Below are 26,393 nucleotides of genomic sequence, written 5' to 3'. Positions count from 1 at the left end.
TTCACGATCAACACTGACTTAGGTGCAGTCAAGTGTAATGTTTGGGCTCATATTGTGGTAGTAATTCAAGTCTATCGAAGTCGCTTACCGTGGTACTAACTCTCGTAACTTGTACTTGCATCTAATAATCTTATTTTGAAATTATGATAAGATATTGTCCGTATCCTTGGCTGAATGGTCAGCGTATTCGCCTTTGGTTCAGGAGATCCTGCGTACGATCCCGGCCGGATCGGAGATTTTAACCTTAAGTGGTTATTCCCCTAGCTCGGGGACTGGGTGATTATACTGTTCCCTACATCTCTGAACTCATACATCACACACAACACTGTCCTCCACTACAATAACACGGAGTTCCCATACACAGTAGATGCCGCCCACGCTCGTCGGAAGGTCTGCCTTACAAAGGCTCTACCAGGCTAGTGATAGCTACACGAAATTAATATTATTATTATTGTTGTTGTTTTTGTAAGCTGTTTAGATTATACCTTCTTTGGACTGCATTGCATGTCATAAAATACGTTTCTTTATTTCCAGCATGTGTTTGTCCCAAAGTTCTACAAATGTTATTGTATGGTGAGAAATTAATATTTGAAGAGGCAATGTGAGAGTATTGTAAGAAATAGATGATTTCCTCTTCAGTAATTACTCCCATATAATTTTATCTGAAGTGACGGGGTTGATCAGTGGTGCACAAGGTTCTCAGCACAGTCGGTTAGAATTTAAGAATGCTTTAAATGTGAGAGATCCATATAAGTAGATTTTCTGGCACGTCGAAGAGTCATGACAGAGGGCAAGACTGATATTTATTACGGCAAATAATCGTTGAAGGGTCATTTAAGGAGTAGTATTATTATATCATTAATAATAATAATAATAATAATAATAACAACAACAACAATAATAATAATAATAATAATAATAATAATAATAATAATAATAATAATAATAATAATAATGTGGGAGTGCTATCCAGTAGGCACTGGAAATTATGCAAACCCTGAAACAACAAGAGAGAAGTGCTCTCGCGTGTGTAGAAACCAGAGAGAGAAACTGATATGAAGATTGTAAGAAGTGATTCTTTTGTTGTTGTCATGTAATGGTATTTTATGCATTTGAATAGATTTTTTTTCATGCATTTCTAATGTGAGCTTTACTTTTCCTCTAAATAAATTCCACAAATATGGGTGCTGTCCGGAATCGTGGACGAATTCTTAATAAGCATTGAGAAATGGACGATAGAGATTGTACGACGAACGAAATACTACGACGTAATAAACTACGTGTGTTCTGGGATGATCAACAATTTGTTGGATTGAAGCAGGTGACGTTGCGACGTTTAAGGCGAAGGAGGGAGTTTTCATCGCTATAAAACGGAGCCGCATAGTGGGTAAATTTTAGCATCCAGCCGGGCAAAAATAATATTTTCAACCCTTGTCTTTGGTTCGCATTTTCTGTGAGTCGTGTTTATAAGACTCTTGGGTACAGTAATTAAGTATTGAAAAGTCGCGCTGTCTGATTATCTAATCTCACCGAAGGCCTAAAGTGGCTCTCCTCCGTTAGTGCCTCATATTCTGGCGAGGCGAGCGCGCGGTTATTGTTATGTGAGGGCTCAGTAAAGACGTCAGAACTGAATATTTCTTTAACTTGCAATGTGATTATATTAGATAAAGGTATGTATTTTATATAGCATGTAGCATTTTATGAAAACTGCTATATTGTTGTCCGCAATATGCACTTAAAATTCAGGTACACGGTGTCCAAGCGCTATCTAATTATACAAATTTGAGCTGACATTCAAAATGGATTGCCTTCGATTTTCGCAATGAAAGTCTTTTGGATGAGTTATCTATACTTTAATGAATAGAAAACTGTGACTTTTTGCTGCGACCAGGCGCGACCATGAGAGTAATTAATTTTTTTCAGAAGCCATGTACTCTGTAACCCGGAGGTCGGTTTTCGAGCTGTTGAGGAACAGCAGGGAATATAAGCGGAACGATGATATTGCGAATGTTGTAATTGAACATTTAGGCTTTGAGGATTGTTCTGAGGATATATTCAAGTCAATAAGGAAATCTGTCAGTAGTTTGTGTGCTAAAATTCGATCACGCTGGACAAAATATCGTAGAAAAAGGGACATATTGCTGAAGTACAATAAAAGTTGGTTCGTGCAGAGAATGAGCCTTGCAGAAGGACGTGGATCACAACAATGTCAGGATGAGCCTGCCAGTACTATAGCTCATTTCATGTTAAGAAAACAGTATTGTTCTTATGACAACAGGGTTGCCATATCGAACGGCTCCGCTCAACGCCATCACGGGAAAACGGCGGCACATACATTTGTGAAATTCAGTATGTGAGTTCAAGACAAAAGGCAGAAGAAACTAAGCTACAAATTACTTTTATTAACTAAAGGGGACGTGAGGTTTACAGGGGCCACTTTTGGTTTGTACAGAATCAGAGGTAAACTACGGCACATAAGAAACCTCAGCACTGAAATATAAGGCAAATTACGAGAGAAAATAGACAAATAATTTTATGGGCTCGAGGGGCGGGGGATGTATTTAATTGCATTTAATAAATTTATCCAGACAATAAAAGCTAGAAAACAGACGCAATAAATAAATACTGCAGATGACTAAAAAATATCACAGTATTGATGTCAAAGAAATAAATCACACACGTAGGCTTATCGCACAACTCTCACTCAACACAATACATTTACGCACTGATTTAAAGCCTAAAATGCACACGCAATAAATAAATACTGTAGATGACTTCACTACAGAAGTTCAGGGAGGAAAAGCGTCTATTGGTTGATATCCGAAGCAAAGTGCTGGCAATACCAATGATGGAAACCGCTAGAAGATTCTTCAGAGAGGCTTCCACTTCTGAAGATATTACTGGAGTAGATATAAATTTAATATACCATCTACGTGCCGTCGTAGAAACTCTTTCATGTGGGTATGCCATTGATAAAGTGACATTTGGCATGTACGCAAAGTAAAATATACTTACAAAAATACAAATCGTACTACATGCCTGTAACTTTGCACAAACTCCTGGTTCATGGAGAGGAGGTCATTAGGCACTGTATTATACCTATTGGACAACTCTACGAGGAAGCGCAGAAGACCAGGAATAAAGATAATAGAAAACTTCCAGAAAGACACAAATACTGACCTTTTCCATACGCTGCTTATATCATCGGGCCCTTATATTATCAGCTTAGGGAAATCAAGGAGGAGAAAGTTGATTCCGCTTTCACGAGAAGTGCTCAACTTACTGTCTGAGCCCCCTGTATCTGGATCTACTGAAGGAGAATGACAGTGACGATAGCGATTCTGTTTGGCAATTACATGTATTCCTGTATCTCTTTTAAAACATTCTAAACAGCATGTCCCATTATTAACATCTATTTAATTTCTTAAAGCTATAACGAAAAAAATTGAAATTACAAAGATTACTAATGGTTCCTTCCCTCTTCCCTGTCTATTCCTTTCAATCTTCCCATCCCCCCGCAAAGCCTCTGGTCAGCATAGCAGGTGAGGACGCCTCGGAGAGGTACTGGTCATCCTCCCCAGTTGTATCCCCCAACCCAGTGTCTGAAGATCCAGGGCACTGCCCTTGATGCGGTAGAGGTGGGATGCCTCGCTGATTTCGAGGGAAAAACCAACCCTGGAGGCTAAACAGATTAAGGAAGAAAGAAAGTAAGAAAGAAAGAAAGAAAGAAAGGTTACTAATTCTATTCCTGGGGTAGTAATTTGTTCTTTGTACTTGATTGACCACACACTTAATTATCTCCAATAACAGCAGTTACATACTAAGTTTTATGTAAATCGGTCCATTAGTTTCCGAGATACGATTTTTGGCCGGCTAGATTCCTGAAATTACGCACTGTGAGCCGTGGACACTTCACAGAAGCAAGAGAATAAAGAGCAAAGAAGACGAGCGTGCGACGATCTAACGACGACGACAACGGAACATTTGATTGTCCTGTGTTAATTTGCTACAGGGAGGTTATTTGTGATTTATACGTGACAAAGGTTGCTGTTAAGAAATTCGGTAGGAAGTGTACCGTTAATATGTGCTTGAGATGTAATTCTGATTGGTTAGTGTACCTTAACCTGAAAATGAGTAAGCTTGGTGAGATGGAGAATATCTGCAGAAATATATTTACAGCTCCATTTGGTCCTGTTGCCGGGTTGAGTGACCCAGACGGTTGAGGCGCTGGCCTTCTGACCTTCTGACCCCAACTTGACAGGTTCGATCCTAGCTCAGTTCGGTTGTATTTGAAGGCGCTCAAATACGTCAGCCTCGTGTCAGTAGATTTACTGGCACGTAAAAGAACTCCTGCGGAACTAAATTCCGGCACTTCGGCGTCTCCGGAAACCGTAAAAGTACACAGTTCAAAAAATTAGGGGAACATGTTTTCGAACGTATGTCATGCTCCACAAAACAATACCTCACACGCAGGTATATTACCAACTGCACCTTTATTCTTTACCGTTGAAGTATACGAAAGAACATCGATGGATTCACGTTCATTTTCAGAACACAAACGGAACTGTCCAATTAGGTGCGAAAACAAAGTGATAACAGTCCTCCAGGGTGGATTTTTATCACATTTGGAGAGCTTCAGTATGGTGTATGTCCTCCACGAGCATTTATCACAGCTTGGCACGTACGTGGCAGGCTCCGTATAAGTGGACGAAGGTCATGTTGCGGTATCAGGTCCCATTCTTCAATGAGAGCCTGTTCGAGGTCTTCGAGAGTCTGTGGTAGAACAGGACGCACACTTTTGTCAAGCCTAACCCACCCATGCTCGATGGGATAAAGGTCGGTACTCTCTGCTGGCCATTCCTTACCTTGATTGTACAGTTCTCGCAAGACAGCTCTGGTGATGCGCGTTAAATGAGCCCTAGCATTGTCGTGCATGAGTACGAATTCAGGGCCAACGCTGTATGTAGCAACCACAACATGCTGTAGCAGTATCTGCTCAATGTAGCCCGCAGCGGTAAGATTACCAGAGACGACGACAAGATCCGTACGGCCATCAATACTGATGCCACCCCACACCATTACAGAACCTTGTCCGAATCGGTCGCCTTCTTGGACAACATTTGGCATGTACTGCTCACCACGGCGTCTCTATACACGTTGACGTCCATCACGCTGTGTCAGGGGAAATATGGACTCGTCTGTGAACAACACAGGTCTCCATTGACGTGGGTACGGGCAAACAGAAGGCGAGCTGCGCGATGTTGCTGCGTTAAACGGGGCACTCGAACAGGAAGTCTGGGTTGTAAGGACACTTCTCTTAACCTGTTCCTTACTGTCTGGTCGGACACAGTGACTCCAGTGACCCTCCTGAGGTTTTGTTGCAGTTCTCTGGCAGTTGCTGAACGACGCCGCAACGCACAGATGGTCAGATATCGGTCATCCTGTGGGGTTGTCATGAGTCTACGACCTTGTCCAACCCTCCTTGTGAACTGGCTTGTCTCATTGTAGCGATTCCACGTGCGTTGAAAAACTGACGGAGAGACATTGAGATCCACAGGAACACGATAAAAAGACCGCCCTTCCAGGATCAAAGTGAAGGCCCTTGCTACTTGAACCTCGTTAAGATGTCTCATGGGATGTGCTGATTTACGTAAAACGTGCTCAAATGATCGCAGTAGTCTGTGTACCTCACAACGACTCACGAACGCACCGCTATTCACTTTATTTTAAGGGGTTACCTGGCAGTTAAATGCATGGCTACCCCTACAGATGGAGTATAATTTCGATATGACATACCCTGAGTAGCTAAGGTCTCAAGGTATGCTGTACGACCATTGGAATCCTATCTACCAAATTAACGTTTACATACCAGACGTTACAAAACATGTTCCTCTATTTTTTTTAACTGTATAGTTGGTGGGATGTAATGAGTATAACAATATTATTATTTGGTACTGTTAGAATATTTAATAAATTAGTTTATGACAGTGAAGGGGGCAGGCCAAATCGAAAACGGCTCAGAGAATTTAGTGGATTGCCACATTCTAAAGGTTATGTTGACAATAGTAATAAAGTTTGTTTTGTGAAGGACAATTTTAAGGAGCGTGATTTGATTGCAATAAGTAAGATGCTGTATCTCAGTTATGGAGGAACTTATGATGAGTTAGTGCAACGAATCTTTGATCACCTCTCAGACTTGAATTTGTTTGAAGATGGTGAAAGTGTACAAGAGGACGAAGATAACTAAGATGATGACGTCGAAGGAGTGGATGACAGTTATATGATAATTACGAACATGCTGACATGGAGAATAGAGCCATGAGAAACGTACGTCGATGTCATTTCTTAAGTTCTCGGTACACTCCACGTCAGTAAATACGAAACGTTGATAGTCATTCATTTGCCCTAACGTTTCGAGATGTTTAAAGTTCCATATGACCCTTTGGTGGCAGTGGAAATCACCCCATTTTTAAACAGATAGTGGAGTTTGAGAAAATGGTGGCTGGGATGAAATATGCAGATGCTAGTGTTTGACAAGAAATCGATGACAGGTCTGGCTAACCATTTCATTCAGAGTGAAAGAGGAATTTATTCATGGTAAAAATTACGAGAAGCATTAAACGAAGAGTTTGATATAAAGACGACAAGCGCGAAGTTCCATAAATTACTCAGTAAGCGTAAAAATGGGAATAATGAATTATTATTATCGGAATACTTTTTCGTGATGTAGGAAATCGCAACAGGTGTGATACTGATAACGGCTCTTTTTTCCGGTATGTTATTGATGGTATTGGGGATGATTTTGGCAACACAATTCTGTATGATACTAAAATTCTAAAAGACTTTAAGGACAAGCTTCGTAATTATGAAAGAGTCACCGATGAGGCTGTTAAAGAAGATCGCCGGGAGAGAGGATTCTTCGAGAATAAACCTCACAGACAGAAAGGGAGACTAGTATCTACAAAGTGTTTTAGTTGCGGAGAAGCAGGGCATAAGTCAGCTAGTTACCCATCCAAGGAAATGTTTGAAATGTTTCCGCGCAACAAGTTTGGTCAAAGTCAGTCGACTGCCCATCCAAGGTAAAGCAGAAGGATAGGAATTCAGTTAAGTGTGTCTCGAATACATTAAGAGAGCTGAAGACAATTCAGATTGGTCCCAAAACAATCGAAGCATTAATAGGTACTGGATGTCAACTTGACCTCATTCGCGAGGACATGTATGAAGACATTGGTTCACCGCCCTTAACCAGGATTGGTATTACGCTGACAGGTTTCGGGAAAAAAACTTCATTTCACCGCGAGGATTCAGATAGAGGAAGAAGTATTTGAAGTTGACATGTAGGCCTACGTAGTATCCCGAGACACAAGAGACATGTTACCAGTGATTATATGTAGGGAATGAGCTTTTAAATCGAGCAGAAATGACTATCAATCGATAAGGTATCCGTTGGCTGTACGTTTTGAATTGCATGTCATAAAATACATTTCTTCTTTATTTCCATCACGTGTTTTTCCCAAAGTTCTACAAATGATATTGTTTGGTGAGACATTGCTATTCGGAGGGGCAGTATGAGGCTATTGCAAGAAATGTATGATTTCTCCTTTAATAATTATAATTAGGCTCATATAATTTTATCTGAAGTGATGAGCAGATCAGTGGTGCACAGGGTTCTCTGCACAGTCGTTTGGCATTTAAGAGTGCTTACATGCGAGAGATCCATATAAAATGATTTGCTCGCACATCAAAAGAACATAACGGAGGGGGGGGGGAACTGACATCTCTTATGGCAAATAATCGGTGAAGGGTCATTAAAGGGGTAGCATTGTAATAATAATAATAATAATAATAATAATAATAATAATAATAATAATAATAATATTATTATTATTATTATTATTATTCTAATTCTATTGTCTTACTTCGCACTGACACAGGCACGTCCTACAGCGACGATGGGATACGGCAGGTCTAGGAATGGGCAGGAAGTAACCTTGGCCTTAATTACGGTACAGCCCCTGCATTTGCCTGGTTTTAAAATGGGAATCCACGGGAATCCTTCTTCAGAGCTGCCAACTTTCCACTATCTCCCTAATGCAAGCGTACGGCTACGTGACCCAAACCGCGTGGCTAACTCACTCGATAATAATAATAATAATAATAATAATAATAATAATAATAATAATAATAATAATAATTGTTACCGTGTTTTGTTGGATCAGCAGAGGTGAAAGAAAGTGCGGGCTGGAATGAGTCTGACTACACGGTCGAAAGATGAATTAAAAATTTAAATAAAGGTTATATTTTCAATAGACAACAAGATTTAACAAATTTTCACTAGGTGAAATAACAATGAAAAAATCAGGTACAATTATAACTTTACAAAAGAAACCACAACTTAACGGGTCCTTACAAATCCTGGGCTTCGAGCCCCAATTTCACAATCCTTGATCTCTTAGCTCACAATCATAAATTACCAAAGGGCAGAAAACCCCTAATTACATGGAGCACTTGCTCCCACCTAGTAATGTCAATCCTCCTAGAGGCACCTTTCAAAATACCAGAAAGAGCTGACCCGTTCTCAATCTTTCAAGCCTATTAAATGCAATACCAGACTTTACAGTGACTTGCCATCGAGGCACAACATACAAGAATTAAACAGGGGTATCTGGTACCCACCCTACAGGGCCTTAAAATAAAAATAAAAGGTTAATTAAATGGCCCAAAATACCAATATGAATGGAGGCGTTGCTTGCGCTCCTACATGAAACCTTATATAAAACCTAAGGGGCACTAGGCCGCTGACATAGGGGCTATTCCCAAGATAGGGAGGTGACTCGTATAAGAAAATATTAAGACATTAAGAGTAGAAAATCGGTTATGAAAACGTAGTCACCTCAACTCAAGATGAAGGGGAGCTCGAGAGGGTAAAGCACTCTCTATCCCCGATTTACAGTTAAAGTAATAAGAAACTTTTACATAAGCCGGCACTAAGTTACATTTTTAGAAAGGTAGGTTTACATGAAAAGGATTTGGACCTTCCCCGAGGGCTAAACTGCTGAGCTAGCAAGAATTAAAGATGTTAAAAGGCCATTACCTTGTAGAAGAGCTGCTGGCGGATGAAAGAGGCGCTTCCCGCCTCCTGCTATACTTCCATACACTAAGCTAGATGTTGTACGAGTGGCCGAGAGACAAGAAAATCCGCAGTTTTTATACCCTCGTGGAAGATTCGAGACATTTCATGAATAATTAAGACACACCCACATGCGTTTATTGGTCGGCTAAAGTTTACACATCAAATGTGAAGAAGAAGGACACGATTGGTCCTAAATTAATTAAAGAAATTCGGGATTGGCTAAGTTCAAAACTGGCGGAGAGAAAGATTAATATTGCCAACCGACAAATGAAAGAACGAAATTTAGTTATAGGAAAACTTATGAGTATAAAATATCTTCAAGAAAAGTTCCATCACTTCGCACCTGGGTGCGTGATCATACTTTTTGGTAGAGACATGTGTGAGAGAATGTCCACACTTCTTGATAATTAGTAAACAAAAACAATTCGAAATTAACACAGTGACATCTTCTGATAAACGGTTGAATTAATTTAGTTTTTAAGTTCAGAGTTTCAGCAGTAGAGGAGTACTTTAAGGCGGAAAATCCAAATGTGCGGCGTATAGGTGTACCAACCGGTACAGACCTCCCCCCCAAAGTCCTTCCAAGGGATGACACGGAAGAATGTTGAAGAAAATTATTTTCCAAAACAAAAGTCCAATTTTTGTTTAACCCAACATTAATCATCACTTGAAGAAAATTTTTGCTTCCTTGCAGATAGATTTGTTGAAGTACATGGAAGGAACATTAATAGATGAAAAAGTCTCTTAATGTTGAATAGAAGAAGAATTTTGATGAAAGAAAGCAAATTTTTTAAAAGTCTTTTTTTGGATGAATAGATAAATTCCAGACTTTGAGTGTCTTTCTTATTGTATGCAGCCAAATACATGTTGCTAATTTTGACGCCCTGACCAGTCGCCGCTGCCAATGTCCAGTTGAGGTCGCCCGGACCCCTCAAGTACCCTGAGATACCTCTCTCCAGCACTATGAGAGGGGTGGTCGTGGTGAAGAACGCCGTAGATGTGACGTTTGTTTACAGTCCCCAGATAAGCTTGTGGTTGGTGCGCCGCACTTCAACCTGTGCCGGGAGGTAGACTCCGGCTCGCCGTACACTGTAGGACATCACGGGAGTGGAGTGGGCCCTTACCCCACCACGGTGGCGGTAAGGCGCCGAACGGCTGCGGGGCACTGAAACAATAAAATCTCGGCGGAAGAATTGTTGTTGACATCTGATTTCTTATTTTAGGGTACGATCTTGTTGGTGAGGCAGAGGGGTCAGCGGCGTAGAATTTTTTTTTATTTTTTTATTGTTACAGCCACTGGTATGGTTTAGCAGGAGACGGGAGCTTGGTAATTACCGCAAGGAAGAGACAGCAGATTAACCATAGGAGAAGGTTGTACATATTTATACAGAGCAGATGAGAAAACAAAGGGCAGAAGGCCTAACATTAATAGAAAATATAACCTTTACACCGTTGCAAGACACAGATGGCAAGTTAACAATTACATTACACAGGTTTCACCTGAGACAGGTGAACCCTAAAGATCCTCTCGGTGGCTGGATTGCTCACTAATAAGGTTACCGGAGTTAAGAAATCCAAAACGGTGCACGGCCCATGAAATCTGGGGGCAAGCTTGCCCGCGGGAACAAAGTTCTTGACCATCACTTGGTCTCCTATTTTTAAATTGGTGGGCCTCCGTCCACGATCATATCTTTCCCTAATCTTTTCATGAGAAACTTTAAGATTGGCCTTAGCCTTCTTCAATAGATCTCTAATATTATCTGGATCTATTGTCTCAGGTAAAATATCACTAAGAGACCAAAGGTTAGAGAGCGGCGTGTTGGGTACAAACTTAAACATCAAGGAAGCTAGAGTAAACTTATGAGATTCATGAACCGCCGAATTCAAAGCGAAAGCTAACCAATGCAAGGATGTGTCCCACCTAGAATGGTCATCATGATGATAGGCAATTAGAGCCGACCTCAGATTACGATTGACCCGTTCAGCTAGAGATGGTTGAGGATAGTACGCTGAGGTAGTTACATGTGAAATGGATAGATCAAAACAGAATTTACGGAAGAGATTGGAGGTAAAGGCTTTTGCATTATCAGACACGATATATTGACACGGACCAAAAGAAGCAAAGATGGAATTTAAACAAGAAATAGTGGACTGAGCGGTAGCCTGCTTAGTCGGAAATAACCAGGAAAATCTTGCGAAACCATATACACACACAAGGATGAATTTGTTGGCATTCCCCTTTCATTGGGGGAAGGGTCCTACGTAGTCGATATAAAGAGGTTCCATGGGGCGCGACGCTTGATGAGAAGACAATAGCCCTTGCTTAGTGGACATGGTGGGTTTACTAAGCCAACAAGATTTACAGGCTTTTACCAATTCACGAATTTCACCGTCCATACCTTTCCAAATAAACATTTCTCGGATCTTTTCTCTAGTTTTGAAGATGCCTAAATGCCCCCCTAATGGGGTCTCATGGCAGTACTTGAAGATCATAGCTACCAGAACAGCTGGAACCATAACTTTCATCTTCTGATCATGCCTCGACGGGCAACATAAAACACCATTCCTCAATACATAAGGGACGACATGTTCCCCAGAAGAAAGGGTTTCCATAATAGGAGCCAGCACTGGATCTTCACGTTGATATTTTTCAAGATCCCAAAACAACATATGAGCATCCGTTAGGATGGCATTTACACCAGGAGATATGGACTCGGGAAGTGAAGAACTGTCTTCCTGTTCAGAGGTCTCTACATCATTGGCAAACATACGGCTTAGTCCATCTGCCACAACGTTTTCAGTTCCTCTAATATGCCTAACATCAAATTGGAAGGCCGAAATTCTGATGGCCCAACGGGCTATGCGACCGCTGCGACGCGGCCTACCTAAGACCCAACTTAAGGCTTGGTTATCTGTCTCCAAGTCGAACTTGACAGTTCCAGATAGAGGCGAAACTTTTCTAGAGCAAATAAGACTGCCAAACCTTCAAGTTAATAAATTGAATACTTGGCTTCTTGAGCCGATAAAGTTCTAGACGCATAGGCGATAGGTCGCCTCCCTAGTTCAGTCTCTTGAAGAAGGACTGCAGCCACCGAGACGACGACGCGTCGGTTTGGACGATGAATTTCTTCGAGAAATCAGGCATGGCAAGAACAGGGGCATTACACAGAGCTAATTTGAGATCTTCGAAAGCGGCTTGTTGAGAAGGCCCCCACTCAAATTTGACGCCTTTCCTACGAAGTAAGTTCAAGGGCGCCGCTCTATTAGCGAAGTTAGGAATAAATTACCTGAAGAAATTCACCATGCCAATGAATCTGGCAATACCTTTGATGTCCTTAGGAGGTTTGAAATCACGGATGGCCTGTGTTCTAGAATGATCTACAGCGACACCATCGGGCGACACAATATGCCCTAGAAATGACATGGAAGGCTTAGCAAAAGCAACCTTGGACAACTTCACGGTTAACCCTGCCTTACGAAGGCGACTCAGGACCTCTTTCAGATGATCTAGATGTTCTTCAAAGGTCTCAGAAAATACGACATCATCAAGATAATGGTATAGACACTCAAATTTGATGTCGGAGAAGACCCTGTCTAGCAGTCTCGTAAGCACAGCTGCTCCCGTGGGGAGCCCGAAAGGCACGCGGCTGTACTCATACAAGTTCTAATCCGTGGCAAAAGCTGTCAGATGTTTAGATTCTTCAGCTAGAGGGATCTGATTATACGCCTGATTGAGGTCTAAGATGGTGAAGAATTTAGCTTTCCGAAACCATGAAAAACAAGAGTGAAGGTCGGGAAGGGGCACAGATTGTAACACCACCTTCCGATTTAAAGCCCTATACTCAATCACAGGCCTGAAGCCACCTTGGGGTTTCGGAACTATAAAAATAGGCGATGAATACGCCGACTTAAATGGCCGAATTATACCATCTTTTAACATTTGATCTATGATTTCTTTCAGAGCCTTCATTTTAGGTGGAGATAACCTATAAGGAGGAAATCGGACAGGAATCGAATTCGTAACTTCAATATTGTATTCAATAAAGTCAGTAACACCAAGAATATCGGAGAAAACTTCTGGAAACGACTGACACAACTTACGAATACTATCAGCCTGCTTCTCAGGTAGATGTCTAAGATCTAACAACATCTCATCCTGGGTAGGCGAAACAGCTGCTATTTGCTTTACGTCGCACCGACACAGATATGTCTTATGGCGACGATGGGATAGGAAAGGCCTAGGAATTGGAAGGAAGCGGCCGTGGCCTTAATTAAGGTACAGCCCCGGCATTTGCCTGGTGTGAAAATGGGAAACCACGGAAAACCATCTTCAGAGCTGGCGAAACAGAAGAACATGACACAGAACTACATTTAAGTAAGGGGATTTTGAAATTACTAGCAAAGTTGAAAGTGCATGACTTGCTCTGAATGTCGAGCACTAGACCGGTGTGAGACATGTAATCCGCTCCCAATATAATGGGGCAAGACAAGTGCTTAGCCACAAACAGTTTAACTTTCCAAGTAAATTTAGCAATTCTAATTTTGGCATACAGAAAACCTAAATTTTCTAATGGAGAAGTGTTAGCCGAAATGCACTGAACCGAAGACGAACAAAAATCAGAAAATTTACAAACAGATTTTAATTTGGAATACCATTCAGCCGAAATAATTGAACATACACTTCCGGAATCTAATAGAGCGGTGAGAGGTTCACTATTTAATTCAATTTTTAGAAATGGTACCGGTGCGGGAGAATCCGCCGCAATCCTAAGACATTTTTTAGGGCATTCAAATATGGGGTTGGAAGATTTCCTACCATGTTCCGAGCCTGAGATTTCGGCTGGTTACTTGGGGCTTAGCCTCGGCAAGATGAGTTAGCCGACTCAGCCGAAGCCACTAGTCACTTTTGATTATTGGTGGAAGTTGCACCCGAAGTGGAGCAGGAGGGTGTGCTATTAGAATTCGGGAAATTCTTGGCAATATGGGAAAAAGCGCCGCATTTAAAACAGCCTCGAGATGACCCTGCTCCATTCTTTGCCCCGTTGGATTTGATCAAAGGGCACTTGTTGCGGAGATGGTCTGCAGACCCACAAGCATAACATTTGCGGGTTACGATGGTTCGGCGAGATGGAGGCCGAAGATTACTTAAGGAAGGAGGGGGCTCCCTTGCCACACGTAGTGTGTCAGAATATCTAACTCCTTCGGCAAAATATTGCGGACGCGACGCAGAACACAAGTATGACCTGTAAGATGGTGAAATTCCTTCCACAATGGTCTGTACAGTTTGATCTTCAGGGAAATGTAAAGCAAATACCCTAGTGTAAAATTTAATGTCTTGGATGAAGTCGGCAAGATTTTCATCCAGTCGCTGTACTCTATAATAGTACTTCTGTATTAGAGATGACCTTGCCCTAGCCGGAATGAAGTTTGCTAATAGATGGGCGTGGAAGTCTTGTATAGAGGATTGATCAGCAATAGCTCTTACTATTTTGTCAGAGAGAACACCAATGGAATAGGGATAAAAAATCTGCAAAATTTGACACGGAGAAAGAGAAAATACAAGAGCGTGATCTTGGAACTCAACTAAAAACCTTAGGAATGAAATAACATCACTATTGGAGTTAACAGAAAAGTTAGAAATACCCCTGAGCAACATTGCTAATGGATGAGGCAAACTACTGAACCCGGGTGACATAGTAGGTAACGGACTAAGGGGTGGAGAAGCTGTTTCAGAGGGTGCATTATTCAACACAAAGGGTGGAATGGATGTGCGACGACCGGACTCAGTTTCTAATGGGGCAGATGTTTCTTGGACTTCTACAGATTTCCTACTTTCTTCCCCTGTGGGAGAATCCTCCTCGCTAACTATGTTTACCATAGCGGGTTGGTCGGTTTTGGGGGGTACTGCCCCAGTTAACAATAGGCTAACCTTACTGGACAATTTGGAAAGGTTTTCGAGAAGAGCACTAGCCTCTTTCTCTTGAATGTCATTTAACTTAAGAGACAATAGATCAGTAACCCTATTGTAAAAATGGAACAATCTAGCTTGTACACGTTTAAGTTGATTAGGTGATGGATCACCCCCTTCAAAGAAACTAACTACAGATGCTAGCTCAGTAGCATTATCAGTGATCGTGGAGAGAGCGTCGTCAATATCTTTCACCCCCAAGATGGGGATACTAATCGGCAAATCAAGAGAATCTTTAAGCTTAGTGGTATCGGCCGCAACCGTGCTTCCAGATTGAACATTTCTAATTGTTAATTCATACATTAATTCCTCCTTGCGCAAATGGCCGGGATAGAGGACATCGCGAGGGCCGGACATGATGACAAAAGATTGACAAATTTAGAAAATTCCAGCGACGGAGAAAATTGTTAGAGTTCAAAACAAAAGCAATGTTTAGCAGTCAAAAGGGGCTAAATTGAGACCCATTGAACCACGCTCTGCTACCACTTGTTACCGTGTTTTGGTGGATCAGCAGAGGTGAAAGAAGGTGCGGGCTGGAATGGGTCTAACTACAAGGCCGCAAGATGAATTAAAGATTTAAATAAAGGTTATATTTTCAATAGACAACAAGATTTAACAAATTTTCACTAGGTGAAATAACAATGAAAAAATCAGGTACAATTATAACTTTACAAAAGAAACCACAACTTAACGGGTCCTTACAAATCCTGGGCTTCGAGCCCCAATTTCACAATCCTTGAGCTCTCAGCTCACAATCATAAATTACCAAAGGGCAGAAAACCCCTAATTACATGGAGCACTTGCTCCCACCTAGTAATGTCAATCCTCCTAGAGGCACCTTTCAAAATACCAGAAAGAGCTGACCCGTTCTCAATCTTTCAAGCCTATTAAATGCAATACCAGACTTTACAGTGACTTGCCATCGAGGCACAGCATACAAGAATTAAACAGGGGTATCTGGTACCCACCCTACAGGGCCTTAAAATAAAAATAAAAGGTTAATTAAATGGCCCAAAATACCAATATGAATGGAGGCGTTGCTTGCGCTCCTACATGAAACCTTATATAAAACCTAAGGGGCACTAGGCCGCTGACATAGGGGCTATTCCCAAGATAGGGAGGTGACTCGTATAAGAAAATATTAAGACATTAAGAGTAGAAAATCGGTTATGAAAACGTAGTCACCTCAACTCAAGATGAAGGGGAGCTCGAGAGGGTAAAGCACTCTCTATCCCCGATTTACAGTTAAAGTAATAAGAAACTTTTACATAAGCCGGCACTAAGTTACATTTTTAGAAAGGTAGGTTTACATGAAAAGGATTTGGACCTTCCCCGAGGGCTAAACTGCTGAGCTAGCAAGAATTAAAGATGTTAAAAGGCCATTACCTTGTAGAAGAGCTGCTGGCGGATGAAAGAGGCGCTTCCCGCCTCCTGCTATACTTCCATACACTAAGCTAGATGTTGTACGAGTGGCCGAGAGACAAGAAAATCCGCAGTTTTTATACCCTCGTGGAAGATTCGAGACATTTCATGAATAATTAAGACACACCCACATGCGTTTATTGGTCGGCTAAAGTTTACACATCAAATGTGAAGAAGAAGGACACGATTGGTCCAAAATTAATTAAAGAAATTCGGGATTGGCTAAGTTCAAAACTGGCGGAAAGAAAGATTAATATTGCCAACCTACAAATGAAAGAACGAAATTTAGTTATAGGAAAACTTATGAGTATAAAATATCTTCAAGAAAAGTTCCATCACTTCGCACCTGGGTGCGTGATCATACTTTTTGGTAGAGACATGTGTGAGAGAATGTCCACACTTCTTGATAATTAGTAAACAAAAACAATTCGAAATTAACACAGTGACATCTTCTGATAAACGGTTGAATTAATTCAGTTTTTAAGTTCAGAGTTTCAGGAGTAGAGGAGTACTTTAAGGCAGAAATTTCAAATGTGCGGCGTATAGGTGTACCAACCGGTACAACAAAAACAACAACAATAATAATAATAATAATAATAATAATAATAATAATAATAATAATAATAATAATAATAATAATAATAATCTATCTATATAAATAAAATTGTATCTGTTTGTCTGTTTGTCTGTCTGTTTGTCTGTTCCACCATCACGTCGAAACGGCTAGATAGATCTCAACCAAACTTCATATTTAGAGTATACTCATCCCGGGGAAGGTTTAGATACGCATTTCATTTTAAAATCTTTGAATACACGGGGGGTTTATAAGAAAACCAGAATGGTTTTTCCACCATCACGTCGAAACGGCTGGATAGATCTCAACCAAACTTCATATTTAGAGTATACTCCTAACGGGGAAGGTTTCGATATGCATATCATTTTAAAATATTTGAATACACGGGGGGTTTCTAGGAAAACCAGAATGGTTTTTCCACCATCACGTCGAAACGGCTGGATAGATCTCAACCAATTTTCATATTTTGAGTATACTCACCCCGGGGAAGGTTTCGATATGCATATCATTTTAAAATCTTTGAATACACGGGCGGTTTGTAGGAAAACCAGAATGGTTTTTTCCACCATCACGTCGAAACGGCTGGATAGATCTCAACCAAACTATATATTTAGAGTATACTCCTCCCGAGGAAGCTTTCGATATGCATATCATTTTAAAATCTTTGAATACACGGGGGGTTTATAGGAAAACCAGAAAGGTTCTTCCACCATCACGTCGAAACGGCTGGATAGATCTCAACCAAACTTCATATTTAGAGTATACTCCTCCCGGGGAAGGTTTCGATATGCATACCATTCTGGAATCTTTGAATACACCGGGGTTTATAGGAAAACCAGAATGGTTTTTCCAGCATCACGTCGAAACGGCTGGATAGATCTCAACCATACTTCATATTTAGAGTATACTCCTCCCGGGGAAGGTTTCGATATGCATATCATTTTAAAATCTTTGAATACACGGGGGTTTATAGGAAAACCAGAATGGTTTTTCCACCATCACGTCGAAATGGCTGGATAGATCTCAACCAAATTTCATATTTAGAGTATACTCATCCCGGGGAAGGTTTCGATATGCATATCAATTTAAAATGTTTGAATACAAGGGGGGTTTATAGGAAAACCAGAATGGGTTTTCCACCATCACGTCGAAACGGCTGGATAGATCTCAACCAAATTTCATATTTAGAGTATACTCGTCCCGGGGAAGGTTTCGATATGCATATCATTTTAAAATCTTTGAACAGACGGGGGTTTATAGGAAGACAAGAATGGTTTTTCCACCATCACGTCGAAACGGCTCGATAGATCTCAACTAAACTTCGTATTTAGAGTATAGTCCTCCCGGGGAAGGTTTTGATATGCATATCATTTTAAAATCTTTGAATACACGGGGGTTATAGGGAAACCAGAATGGTTTTTCCACCATCACGTCGAAACGGCTGGATAGATCTCAACCAAACTTCATATTTAGAGTATACTCCTCCCGGGGAAGGTTTCGATATGCACATCATTTTAAAATCTTTAAATACACGGGGGTTTCTAGGAAAACCAGAATGGTTTTTTCCACCATCACGTCGAAACGGCTGGATAGATCTCAACCAAACTATATATTTAGAGTATACTCCTCCCGAGGAAGCTTTCGATATGCATATCATTTTAAAATCTTTGAATACACGGGGGGTTTATAGGAAAACCAGAAAGGTTCTTCCACCATCACGTCGAAACGGCTGGATAGATCTCAACCAAACTTCATATTTAGAGTATACTCCTCCCGGGGAAGGTTTCGATATGCATATCATTCTGGAATCTTTGAATACACCGGGGTTTATAGGAAAACCAGAATGGTTTTTCCAGCATCACGTCGAAACGGCTGGATAGATCTCAACCAAACTTCATATTTAGAGTATACTCCTCCCGGGGAAGGTTTCGATATGCATATCATTTTAAAATCTTTGAATACACGGGAGGTTTATAGGAAAACCAGAATGGTTTTTCCACCATCACGTCGAAACGGCTGGATAGATCTCAACCCAATTTCATATTTAGAGTATACTCATCCCGGGGAAGGTTTCGATATGCATATCATTTTAAAATGTTTGAATACAAGGGTTTTATAGGAAAACCAGAATGGTTTTTCCACCATCACGTCGAAACGGCTGGATAGATCTCAACCAAATTTCATATTTAGAGTATACTCGTCCCGGGGAAGGCTTCGATATGCATATCATTTTAAAATCTTTGAATAGACGGGGGTTTATAGGAAGACAAGTATGGTTTTTCCACCATCACGTCGAAACGGCTCGATAGATCTCAACTAAACTTCGTATTTAGAGTATACTCCTCCCGGGGAAGGTTTTGATATGCATATCATTTTAAAATCTTTGAATACACGGGGGTTATAGGGAAACCAGAGTGGTTTTTCCACCATCACGTCGAAACGGCTGGATAGATCTCAACCAAACTTCATATTTAGAGCATACTCCTCCCGGGGAAGGTTTCGATATGCATATCATTTTAAAATCTTTCAATACACGGGGGGTTTATAGGAAAACCGGAATGGTTTTTCCACCATCACGTCGAATCGGCTGGATAGATCTCAACCAGATTTCATATTTAGAATATACTCATTTCGGGGAAGGTTTCGATATGCATATCATTTTAAAATCTTCGAATAGACGGGGGTTTATAGGAAAACCCGAATGTTTTTTCCACCATCACGTCGAAACGGCTCGATAGATCTCAACTAAACTTCATGTTTAGAGTATACTCCTCCCGGGGAAGGTTTCGATATGCACATCATTTTAAAATCTTTGAATACACGGGGGGTTTATAGGAAAACCAGAATGGTTTTTTCCACCATCACGTCGAAATGGCTGGATAGATCACAACCAAACTTCATATTTAGAGTATACTCCTCCCGGGGAAGGTTTCGATATGCATATCATTTTAGAAACTTTGAATACACGGGGGGTTTATAGGAAAACCAGAATTGTTTTTCCACCATCACGTCGAAACGGCTGGATACATCTCAACCAAATTTCATATTTAGAGTATACTCATCCCGGGGACGGTTTCGATATGCATATCATTTTAAAATCTTTGAATAGACGGGGGTTTATACGAAAAGCAGAATGGTTTTTCCACCATCACGTCGAAACGGCTCGATAGATCTCAACTAAACTTCATATTTAGAGTATACTCATCCCGGGGAAGGTTTCAATATGCATATCATTTTAAAATCTTTGAATAGACGGGGGTTTATAAGAAAACCAGAATGGTTTTCCTACATTTTCTCTTATACTATTGATTTTCTGTAAACTTCGTTTACCGTACGTGAAACGTCTCTTAATTATAAACAACTTTCGTTATGTTCATAATTTACCTTACTCTTTACATGACGGAGAAATTTACAATTTTCTGCTGGTACCATGCTCTGCATTGAGTGACCGACAGACCGACAACGAACCTACAGGTTACCATGGCAACGTCTCTGACTGCATGTCAGCAGGGAAGTAACGTATTGCCATTTTCCTCATCATGTTTTTAAATTCGTGGTTGTTCCTTAGGTAGAAGGCAAGAGAGGCGTCAATCGGCCTATCTGCGGGATATTGGCGAAATATCGTTGGATGTTATAACCGCCTTCGAATAGATTAAGTAATAACACCATTAGTCATCTTCTTATTATTTGTTTACCTAGGAATCAATGGACCTAAATTTCTCCTCTGTTACCGCTTTATTATATCCATAACTCACACTAGCATAATTTATTGAGGGGCATTTGATTTTCCAATACATTAACTTGGCATTTACATATTTGTCGTTTTCCGGCTGCCCTCAATTATAATCCATTTTCTATTACTTTCAACTTTCTTAACTGTATTATTTATTCCTTAATTACGCCGTATGTACGCGAGTGCTACAAACTACTGGATGTATTTCCACCAATACTCATATTTAGAATACACCTGTCCTTGATAGGTTTTAGGGCAAATATTGTTTCTAAATCCCTGAACTGACTGGGGGTTTATACGAAACCGAAACAGTGATTTTGCACTTCCACAAAATATACACAACCAACGTTAATTTAAATCTACCTGCCTCGGTAGAAATTAATTTCTAAACCTTTTTTCTCATGTGCATCATTTCGATACGAGGATTAATAAGGGAGATATCATTAACGGACCGTTTTTTTGTACAAGTCCCATCGGACTTAACTCACGAGTGGGTGCGTGTAAAGCGTATTCCTTACAACTTGAAAACTACTGAAGATATTCGAACCAAAATTCATATTTAGCATCCACCTGTCCAAAGGTAGGTTTTAAACGTAAATAACATTTCATGCTCCGGAATGGACTGGCGGTTTATAGGGAACCGAAATGGTGATTTTACTCTTCCACAATATATAGAGAACAAGACCAACCTGACTGGAAATCGATCAAACGTGATGGAATTCCACCTCTAAATCTTTTTTTCATGTGCATTTTTTCGTCAGGAGTATTAATAAGGGAGATATCATGAATGGTAAGTTTTGCAGGTTAAGTCCAGCGGACATAGCCAAAAAGGTGTTTTACATGGAGCAGATTCCTTATCTACATAAATCAAATCGTAACGACTGTGTGCCTCTACACTGACTATTTTGGCGAAATTTTCGTACAGCTTTCCGTTTAAGGGGTAATAATGACCATCTGCATAATTTTTGGTTTAGTTTCCTGAAAGTCCTAATTTTTACCCGCCTCGCCCAAAATCCAGATTGCGGCATAATCTGCCAGAAGAAAAAGAAGATAATTGAAATTTGACAAAATTATACGTTTTAGACTGTAACGAACGGAAAACATCCAAGATCATTAAATTTTTCACTTTTTATCCCCGAAGAATATCGAAATATGCAGGCAATTTTTATGATGGTGCAGACCTTCGGAAATTCCTATCACATAACAGATTGCACAATCTCCGTTCAATTTGGAATGATCTACAACCTTGGTCTTATGACTTTTTGCCGTATCTGTATCACTTTTACGTTTGATTTTTCTCTATTAATGGATGTTAAGTCAATTTGGAATTTTCACATGCATAATTCATACCTTCGATTACTTCTATGAAATACAGAATCATCAAACTCTTCACGAAAATTGGCCCACATAATTATTCGAAAATTAATGTAATGTGAGATAATCTTACAAGAACGTTACACTGTTCCACGTTTCTAACTCAATCTGACCCAAGAATAGATTACATATCATAGGACCAGCCATTTAGGCCACTAAATCCGGCGTGTCTTATGGTATAATCCTTTGTCGATATGACGTACGTTTAGCAGCAGTTAATCTGTAAATGAAGGTCTTCAATATTGTAAACACGCATATACTTTCGTATGTCGATCTATATATATTCACTGATGTCGATTTTTAGCGATCGAGAAAGGGTAGGTCTGCTATTGTAATCAGTACTCCCCACACCGACTTTGACTGGCAGTATGAAAGGGTTCCTTCTCCAACTCCTGTGTAACTGTCATTAGTAAGGAAGGTCTACAATTGTAATGAATAGTTCACTTCTCGATTTGACTTGCAGAAGGCAAGTGAGCATGCAGTTTTGTTTAAAACTCCCCTACCCGATTGTGTTTGGCAGTAGGCAAGGGTGCCCGCCATTATAAAGAAATGTCCTCATCTAAAATGTGACTGGCATTAGGCATAGTGGCCTGCTATTTTGATGGAAACTCACCAACTTGGTGTGACTGGCAGTAAGCTGGCTGAAAGTAGAAAAATGGGCCTGGCATTATAATGATAACTGCACAACTCAATTTCGAGTGATAGTAGGATAATTGCCTGCCATTATAATAAAAACTGTAATCTGTCTGGAAGTAGGAAAGGGGGGCTGCCATTTTAACGAAAACTCTCCAAATCGATTCTGTCCGCATAGTAGGCAATGGGGCCTGAAATTATAATGTAAACTTCCCAACTCGATTGTGAATGGCAGTAGGCCAGTGAGCCTGCCGTTATATCACAAATCCATAACAAACACTTTACATTGGAAACAACGTACGGGGACCTCCCCATGTTCTTCCTCGGATAACGCTAAGAGACATGCAATTTTAAAACAATCTTATTGACTGCATGCACACTATTTACTTCGATATTCGAATACAATGTAGAATACCGTAGCGAAGCACGGGTACATTCGCTAGTAATAACAATAATAATACATTTATCTGGAAAATATTGATGGAATACTTAGTGGGAGTTTAAAGAAAATCTGAATAAAATAATTCTTAGATAGCAAAGAAAGTAAACACATTTGTTCCAATTTAAACTACTTGCTCAAAAATATGGAGAGCTCACAAGGATGAGACATTCAGCTGGCAAGAAAACAATGTAACTCTAGGTGACCATTAGAAAAAAGAGAGAAACTCAAGAAACATATGCATGTTAGAGGGAAAATACTCACCCGAAACTGATGCGCATGGTTTGGTTGCGGTAGAGCCGCAAGGATGTCATCTCTTGGAAGAGGGACAGGACCTTCATCTCGCGAAGCTGACGGATGTAGAGGTCAGGAATCCAGAGCTCCTGACGCTGCTCCCAGGTCAGCTCGACATGGCCGACCTCATTCTCTATCATGATAATCCGATGATCCTTCCAATATACGTACAAGAATACGTCCAACGAGATTTCCTGTGGGAATACAAAGCAGTTAAACTTAGAGTTATTTCTGTGGACTAGGTTTAAAGAAACACGTCATATTAATAGACTTGGTATATGAATGCAGTATGGTAAGTACTGCTCCTCTATTTACAGTTCACAATAATTTTTTTTTTTGCTAGGGGCTTTACGTCGCACTGACACAGATAGGTCTTATGGCGACGAGGGGATAGGAAAGGCCTAGGAGTTGGAAGGAAGCGGCCGTGGCCTTAATTAAGATACAGCCCCAGCATTTGCGTGGTGTGAAAATGGGAAACCACGGAAAACCATCTTCAGGGCTGCCGATAGTGGGATTCGAACCTACTATCTCCCGGATGCAAGCTCACAGCTGCGCGCTTCTACGAGCACGCACAATTAATTTAGTGACGGCGATTCTGAAGATTATTTTTATAGTTACTGTTTCGTGGTGTGGAATATCATGGACACTGGTCCTGGTAATGATATGTAAATGTTACTGTTCAATTTTCTCTTCTACTCTAGTTTGTCTATTAGCCTTGGGGAATAGAAATGCCGTGGTAGTGACGTAGGAGATTGGGTCTGTTTCCAAAAGAATCCACAGAAAACCATTACGATTTCAACAGTCCGTAAACTAATAGAATAGTCCAACATATATGAATGATTGCCGAGAGAGATAGTGATAATTTCGTGTGGCTATTTCTAACGGAGTGCAGCCCTTGTAAGGCAGACCCTCCGATGAGGGTGGGCGGCATCTGCCATGTGTAGGTAACTGCGTGTTATTGTGGTGGAGGATAGTATTATGTGTGGTGTGTGAGTTTCAGGAATGTTTGGAACAGCACAAACACCCAGCCCCCGGGCCATTGGAATTAACCAATGAAGGTTAAAATCCCCGAATCGAACCCGGGACCCTTTGAACCGAAGGCCAGTACGCTGACCATTAAGCCAGCGAGTCGGACGCCGAGAGAGATGGCTATGCGGTACAAGTTGTGGGGATATACACTTGTATTCGAGATATCGTGGGTTCAAGTCCCAGAGTCGGCAGCCCTGAATATACGGTACTTTATCGTGGTTTCCAGTTATCACACAAGGACAATTCTGAGACTGTATTGTAATTAAGGCTATGACTTCTTCTCTCTGTCTTGATCATTTCATTTCATTTCATTTCATTTCATTTCATTTCATTTCATTTCATTTCATTTCATTTCATTTCCCAACGTCACCGTTCAGAGGTAGTGTGACGTGAAACAAGTTAAGAAAGCAAACTGACAAACAATGGACAGCTCAGTGATGCTGCACACAACCAGTAAAACTGTTTTGCTAGGCTGAACAAATATACAAACTCCTTCAATTTGTTCTACAATTCTTTGATCTTAACTCTGGATGAATTATGTTGTAGTTCAACCTTAGTTCCTAAGCATCTCAACAATGTTCTATTTTCGTGAAACCCTTCGTAATAAATAAATGGTGGATTCTTTAACACTTATAGAGTACATTACATTTCTGTACGAATATATCCCTTTGTGATTGTCTCGTACGAATCAGACTTACGTCCTTATACTTGATAGATTATTACCTAATACCGCAATTCCGTCCTATTGATAGAACCGCAAAATTATTTAATCATATTTCTAGATAGTGTTACTTTTTATCCATCCAGGGAAATACTCTGTATTATTATTATTATTATTATTATTATTATTATTATTATTATTATTATTATTATTATTATTACGAGTGCAGATCAGAAAATAAGTTGCACTTCCCAGTTATGGCCATTTATTACGCCACCTATACAACAGCAACACGACTATAACGACATACACTCTAACGTCACTTTTCCACATAGTTTCCAAGAGACTCCAAACATTTCTGCGTACGCACAACCAACTTGTCGATGCCAGATGCATAGAAATTTCCTGCAGCATTCTGCAACCACTCGGAGACAGCGGGCTTCACCTCCTCATTGGTCTGGAAACGTCGACCACCGAGCTCCGTTTTGAGCTTACCGAGCAGATGAAAGTCACATGGCGCTAGGTCGGGACTGTAGGGTGGATGTTGCCAGACCTCCCACTTGAAACGCTGCAGCAGTTCTCTCGTTTAGCGGGCCTTGTGGGGTGTTGTGTTTTCGTGCAACAAAATCACACCGGCGCTCAATTTCCCCCGGTGCTTCTCTTTGGTCGCTTTACGCAACCGGTGCAACGTTTGACAATACGACGCCGCGTTGATCGTCGTTCCATTCGGCATGAATTCCACGTGCAGCAAACTCTCCATGTCAAAGAACACTGTCGCCATACCTTACCGGCTGAAGGTTGAACCTTGGCCTTCTTTCGTTGTGGTGATGAGGGGTGCACCAATTCCATTGATGTTCGCTTCGTTTCGGGGGTGAAGTGGTGGATCCACGTTTCGTCGCCTGTGACGATTCGCCACAGAAACCCGTTGCCGTCTGCGGCATAGCGTTGCAAATATGCCAGGGAGGATTGTAAACGTTGTCCCTTGTGCTCATCGGTGAGAAGACGTGGGACCCATCTTTGACACAGCTTACGATATCCAAGGTCCTCGTCAACAATGGCGAACACACTGCCATACGACATGTACAGCTGCGTCGCGATTTCTCTCAGTTTAATGCGCCGGTTCTGTCTAATGG

At 40.8% G+C, this 26,393-nt stretch overlaps 1 protein-coding gene across 1 annotated transcript in view; it reads right to left on the bottom strand.

The window, feature by feature from the left end:
- LOC136863748 (glycine receptor subunit alpha-4-like) overlaps window positions 1–26,393 on the bottom strand; it is a 185,396-nt gene that overhangs the window by 81,353 nt on the left and 77,650 nt on the right. The window contains exon 3 of the mRNA XM_067140100.2: window positions 23,541–23,764. Within this exon, the coding sequence (XP_066996201.2) occupies window positions 23,541–23,764 (224 nt within the window). The remainder of the gene's footprint in view (window positions 1–23,540; window positions 23,765–26,393) is intronic.

The sequence above is a fragment of the Anabrus simplex genome, chromosome 2 (assembly GCF_040414725.1).
Source record: "Anabrus simplex isolate iqAnaSimp1 chromosome 2, ASM4041472v1, whole genome shotgun sequence".
In the NCBI taxonomy this organism is placed as follows: domain Eukaryota; kingdom Metazoa; phylum Arthropoda; class Insecta; order Orthoptera; family Tettigoniidae; genus Anabrus; species Anabrus simplex.
Note: the sequence above shows the minus strand (reverse complement) of the source record. Positions and strands in the feature narration are given on the sequence as shown.